The sequence below is a fragment of the Oncorhynchus gorbuscha genome, linkage group LG16 (assembly GCF_021184085.1).
Source record: "Oncorhynchus gorbuscha isolate QuinsamMale2020 ecotype Even-year linkage group LG16, OgorEven_v1.0, whole genome shotgun sequence".
NCBI classification, from domain to species: domain Eukaryota; kingdom Metazoa; phylum Chordata; class Actinopteri; order Salmoniformes; family Salmonidae; genus Oncorhynchus; species Oncorhynchus gorbuscha.
Window position 1 is genome coordinate 66,724,084 of NC_060188.1, and position 6,238 is coordinate 66,730,321.

At 41.9% G+C, this 6,238-nt stretch overlaps 1 protein-coding gene across 1 annotated transcript; it reads right to left on the reverse strand.

Moving 5' to 3' along the window:
* Positions 1 to 2,299: 2,299 nt before the first annotated feature.
* On the reverse strand, positions 2,300 to 5,226 carry LOC123998775 (RNA-binding motif protein, X-linked 2-like). Its single transcript, XM_046303906.1, has 7 exons — positions 5,067 to 5,226; positions 4,561 to 4,676; positions 4,277 to 4,328; positions 3,942 to 4,071; positions 3,600 to 3,786; positions 2,834 to 3,357; positions 2,300 to 2,574 (listed from the first exon to the last, which is right to left on the reverse strand). The coding sequence occupies exons 1-7, from the start codon at positions 5,069 to 5,071 to the stop codon at positions 2,560 to 2,562; spliced, it is 1,029 nt and encodes a 342-aa protein (XP_046159862.1). The 5' UTR covers positions 5,072 to 5,226; the 3' UTR covers positions 2,300 to 2,559.
* Between the last annotated feature and the right edge of the window lie 1,012 nt (positions 5,227 to 6,238).

Below are 6,238 nucleotides of genomic sequence, written 5' to 3' on the forward strand. Positions count from 1 at the left end.
AGCCATGACCCCCAACACCTTGACAGAGCTTGACACATTTTAAAAAGAGTAATGGGCAAATATTGCACAATCCAAGTGTGAAGCGCTCTTGGAGACTAAACCCAAGAAGACTCACAGCTGTAATCGCTGCCCAAAAGTGTTTGTAGCATGTATTGACCCGGGGTGAATACTTATCGAATTCAGGTACTGTATATTATTTTTCATTACATTTTAAGAAATGTAAAAAGTAAAAATCTCACTCATGCATTTCAGAGTATGTTGTGTAGATCGTTGACAAAAATGACAAATCCATTTGAATCCCACTAAAGCAATACAATGTGAAGACATCCAAGGTGGTGGAATACTTATGATATCCACTGTACACTGAGTGTACAATATTCCTAATGAGTTGGACCCCCTTTTGCCCTCAGAACAGACTCAATTGGTCGGTGTTAGGACTCTATAAGGTGTCAAGCGTTCCACAGGGATACTGGCCCATGTTGACTCTAATGCTTCCCACAGTTGTGTCAAATTGGCTGGATGTCCTTTGGGTGGTGGACCATTATTTATGCGCGCAGGAAATTGCTGAGTGTGAAAAACCCAGCAGCGTTGACACACTCAAACCAGTGCACCTGGCACCTACTACCATACCTCATTCAGAGGCATTTTCATCCACCTGTCAATCCATTATAATCATTCTACAACCCTGAAAAGTACACACGTTCTTGACATACCTCAGGGAAATACAACCCAAGTGTTTTAGATTGAGTACATTCATAGTAAACATGATGTCAAAGACATCTTTTGTAACAGCAGGCCCAATACTTCTCTCTTGCCAGATCCTGTGAGGTTTCTATAACAGATTTATGGGTGCAATTTCTTATTTGTGATAGATACTCTTGACAACTTCTTTTCAACTCTGGATGGACTGCATCATCTGTGTCAGATTGTGGTTTGAGATGTGATCATTACAGTTTATGATCAGAGCTTGTTTTCTGTATTTCTTTAAGTTTGTTTTCTGTAAACAGGAAATGATGGGGGTTGATATTGTCAGTGTTGTTAATTGTAATGGAAAAATATTTGTTCTGCTTGTGTGATGTATTCCTATACAGTAGGAAACCTTTGAGGCCAAATAGTGTGGAGGAGTTTATAAACCAAGACAGAAGGTCAATATTTGGGTTGTCTCCCTGAACTTTATTATTATTATCTCTCAACAGAGAATTGGTCAAAACACAGTTAATTATAATGCTTGCATGATATTAAACTATATTGCATCACATAGTGCTAAATTGCACCAACTTCCACGCTCCAAAACTCCCCCTTCAATTGCAATTATGTCCCTAACTAAAAAAATATATATTTGGGACACCGCAATGGTCTCCTCTCGTTTTCTTCCCAGCCTGGCTAAGTGTCTGCTCATCTGGGGCCCAGGTCAAAGAAGAAATTGACCTCTGACCTCTAGCCCAGTCTGACCAGTAAGTGCAGACCTGGAATTCATAAAAACTGTCTAGTACATCACCACCCAGGCAACTAACAGATAGCATCAACTGGACTAGAGGATAGCATAGTATTGAGGATCTATTCATGCAGCCAGACAACAACGGTGGTGACCAGTGATTAAGTGTGTGGCCTGTCTGTTGCCTGGCCCCCCACTGGGAGAGTTTTGAGAGGGAGATTAACTCATATCTGTCCACTGAGGACAAAATGGTGGCTCGTCCTCAGTACCCCAGTTTGGTATTTTCATTGGAACCCTTGTGTGATGAGATTAAAAGAGCTGATTACATGTACTGTGTTTCAAATGGCAACGATCGACAGGCTCCTTCACACGCTTAACCGCTTGGTTGGAATTAAATTGTTTCTTTTAATGTCTGATGATCACAGGCAGAATGTGCTTTACCTCTTTTTCCCCTTTTTATGTTTTGATACAAAGTTAATTTATTCATGGAATATATTTCTGTAGCAATGCTTTGTTCTCTCTCGCTAGGTGATTAACTATGTTGATGTGGCTTTTAAACATAATTTAGTGTGACGGATAAATTACAGTTAAAATCCTGGGCTAGTGATACCATGTAAATACTCTGTTTGATTAGAATTATTCATTTTCTAATTTTGTTGGTTCTTCACTGAATTACAAGTTGTGTAATGTTGTTTTGGACAGTCAATGTTCTTTGGAGGCTATTTCTCTTTTTCACCCAAAATTACCTCTATTTTTGAAGCCAAGAGGAAGCTCCGATCTTGCGTTGTCTTGAAATCCAATTACAAAAATAAAAATGTTATTTATATGGCATCTGTCTCTTGTTTGAAAGCAAATCTCAAGTCTTCTACAAAAGCAATTGTCATTTTTATTTACAACAGTAAATCAGTAAGTCAAATTAAACAATGTACAGCAGTTTAAAGGTGGCAATCCATTGGAAATCCTGTTCCCATTTACTCTGCTGCTGATGTTGACTAAGCTGTTGTCGTGGAAACAGTATAGGACATCTTCTCATGGCATGTATTTCCTGTTACTTTCTCCTGTAGTCTCTCTCCCGACTGTGTTCTTCTCTATGCTTACTGGACTGGTCTCGCTCTCTATTCCTATCACTGTCCCCGTCTTTCTCTCGCTCCCTGTCCCTATTTCTATCACTGTCCCTGTCTTTCTCTCCCTGTCCCTATTTCTATCACTGTCCCAGTCTTTCTCTCGCTCCCTGTCCCTATTTCTATCATTTCTATCACTGTCCCTGTCTTTCTCTCGCTCCCTGTCCCTATTTCTATCACTGTCCCTGTCTTTCTCTCGCTCCCTGTCCCTATTTCTATCACTGTCCCTGTCTTTCTCTCGCTCCCTGTCCCTATTTCTATCACTGTCCCTGTCTTTCTCTCGCTCCCTGTCCCTATTTCTATCACTGTCCCTGTCTTTCTCTCGCTCCCTGTCCCTATTTCTATCACTGTCTTTCTCACTCTCCCTATTTCTATCATTGTCCCTCTCTCTTTCCCTAGTTCTTTCTCCCTCCTCCCTGCCTGTCCTCATGCTCTCCAACTGCAGTCCTCCATCTCTCCTCTCCCCCATCTCATGTCTCCTCTTCTCATCCTCCCTGGACCTATCCCTCTCTCTGTCCTGTTGGTCTCCATAGCGATTTCGGAACCCTCCGTCCTCCTGCCTGTGTGTGTCTCGGGGGTTCCGTAGTTCTGCCCCAGGCCCTGGTCTCTCTCCCCTGGACCTCAGCCGCTCCTCTGCCGCCCCCCGCTGGCTGTACTTGTCATAACCCAGGTCCTCTTTCTCCTGCTTCACCCTCACTGTCGGGACAGGCCCGGGTGGAGTCTGGGCCAGCCTCTCCCTCTGCTCCCTCTCCGCCTTTAGAGCATTTTTCTCCTTTTTCTTTTTCTTCTTCTCTTTCTTGTCTGGGTTGGAAATGAAAAGACGGAGTGAGGTCAGGTAAGAGGAGATAATAATAATAATATATAATAATAGATGATATGAACATGACAGACACCTATTTGAGACACTGACAGCCAAGTTATCCTTCACTACTCGGCTGTACTCAGTGTCCTTGCCTTAATTAAAGTTTACTTTAGTCAAAACGGCTCTGGGAATGACAAGCAGCAGACATGTACCCTCTAAGCCTCCAGTAGAATCCCCTCACCTTTCTTGGGCTTCTTCACTGGTACAGCATACTGTTCCTCTTCTTCGGACTCAGAGGATGAATGGTCAGGTAGTTTAGGGGCACAGCCCTCCTCCCTTAGGCGCTTGGTGATATCGTCCATGTCCTCATTGTCTTTGGGAGGGCGGTAGTTGAGCACATGGTCCACTCGGATGGTCCGCCCCTTTATCTAGATGTCAAGAGAGAGACAGATCATAACACAATGTAATGAGGTACAGTAATTTACAAGTATTTTGCCAGTAAAATGCATGTTTACTGGTTTGGTCTCATAAAATGTATTTCTCTCTTGTTCTCTCTCAGCTGGGAGTGATTACTGTTCATTACCTTGATCCCGTTTAAGTTATCCACAGCCAGGATTGTGCTCCTCTGGTCCTCGTAGCAGATGAAGCAGAAGCCTTTGGATTTACCAGTCTTCTTATCACGCACCAGGTTGATGTTGGCTATCTCGCCATACCTGCAGACACACATTAACCAGGATAACTCAATCTAATGCAGAATGTTTTATTCAGAATGAAAAGGAAGAAGGTTCAGAGGGAAGAGTGGACGATAAGGATGGAAAGAGACATGCAATTGGATAAACAAGAGACAGAAAGAACCGGGAGAGAGAAAGGGGAATGTGAGTGAGAGATGGGAGGAAAGGGTATATGTATGGGCCTCACTGAGAGAAAACACAGACGATGTCACCTTCTGTCAGCTCATAAGGAAATCCACCTGCAGGTTACAACAGAAACAAAGGTTAAAAAAAAAGAGGCTTGGTGGTGAGAGACTGGAGAACAAGCCATTAATTGATTAAACAAGCCACTCACATTTTCAGCCCCCAACTGGTGAGCTGCCAGTACACTCTAAACATCAACCTTGGCTGTTAGTATGGTGTGGATTTGTAATACAATGAGTTGGATCAATTCTACTCAATCCCAAAAGTGTCTCTGACACAGCCTCTTACCGATGAATATCCAGGCGCTGTCCTTGTACTCCGAGTGCCATGACACAGTCTCCTTGACCCCCAGTGAGGCCTCTCTCTCATTCAACTCATTGATCAACTTCACTTTGGTCAGGGGACTGCAGGGTGGGAGGGAGAGATGGACAAACAGTGTTTAACATGCAATAGAATAGAGAATAATCTCTCTGCTGATCCTGTCTCTTTTCTTGACCATCCATGGCCAAGCTTCTTTTCTTTTTACCCCATGAGTAACTACATACCATCTGACTAGTTAGCTAGCAGCTATTATGGTTAGTATGGTGTATTTATATAACGTTAACATTAGTAACAGCAAATTATTAGCAAGACAACGTTAGCCATGTTGACTGATGTCCAAGTAAAGTTAGTGGCTGGCTAGTTAGTTAGCTCTCTTCACACGATCACTATTAACATTACACCTACGCGAGTAACTATATAATAGGTGCAGTCGATACAAAATGTACAGCACATAATCAGTCACTTATACTCACTTCATTATAAAGTGATCTTCATGAACGTAAACGCGATTCTGACTTTAAAATGGAGATCCCGTTTGTCACTACTTTTGTTAGCTACCACAGTCACAAAGTCAACATTGGCTATATCGTACTTATTAATAAAAAATACAATAAAAAGCTTTTTGGTCGTAATTTAAGGTTAGGCATAAGGTTAGCAGTGGGGTTAGGGTTAGTGTTAGGTTTAAAACCAGATTTTAAGAAGATAAATTGTAGAAATAGGCGGGGTTTAGCCATAATTACGACTTTCTGGCTGGGGTAACTAGTGACGACCGGAGATACCCGAACAACTTCCGTTTTCGACGCGTCAGACTAAGCGGAGGGGATTGTGGGAGGTGTAGTTCAAAGGCATGTTCCCTTCTCAGTAGACAAACCTCAGAGAAACTTGTAAGTACGAACAAAATCTTTCTTCCAAGAGTCCTGCCGAAAAAAATGCATTTTAATATAATGTTATTCAATTCCAAGAGTATCTTTTTATTCAGGAAAAGTTTGCTTCAATGATACTGCATTGGCCCACACTTATCGCTTCTCTTTATGAAATCAACTTTTATAGCACCATCATCCCTCATATCAGTGAGTGTAATTCTATTGCCTAGTTGTGAAATATGGACGTATTTATCCTATAAATAAGTGCTTATATGACAAGGAAGTGCCCATTAATGAATAATCATTCAACCATTGTCTCATTTATTTGAACTAACAAACACTCAAACAATACCTACCTCATATCAAGGTTTTCTCAATATGTTGCCACTATGGTACTGTAAGTGACAACAGTAAAGCAATTCTTCATTGACACAAAGAGAGTAAATCATTTGGAGATGATGCAAAATGTGGGCAATAAAACATAACACTTTTTTTTTTTTTTAAACCTTTATTTAACTAGGCAAGTCAGTTAAGAACAAATTCTTATTTTCAATGACGGCCTAGGAACAGTGGACAGAACGACAGATTTGTACCTTGTCAGCTCAGGGATTTGAACTTGCAACCTTCCGGTTACTAGTCTAACGCTCTAACCACTAGGCTACCCTGCCACCCCAGATCAGAAAGGTGACAAAGAACCCGATGATCACTCTGACAGAGCTCTGGAGTCCCTCTGTGGAGATGGGAGAAACTTCCAGAAGGGCAACCATCTGCAGCACTCCACC

Bases quoted from the DNA above. Each gene is read 5' to 3' on its own strand.
- LOC123998775 (XM_046303906.1), bottom strand. The intron at 4,329-4,560 runs GTAAGAGGCTGT...TGTAACCTGCAG, and splicing joins CAGCGCCTGGATATTCATCG to GTGGATTTCCTTATGAGCTG. The intron at 3,787-3,941 runs GTAATGAACAGT...CTTGACATCTAG, and splicing joins ATAACTTAAACGGGATCAAG to ATAAAGGGGCGGACCATCCG.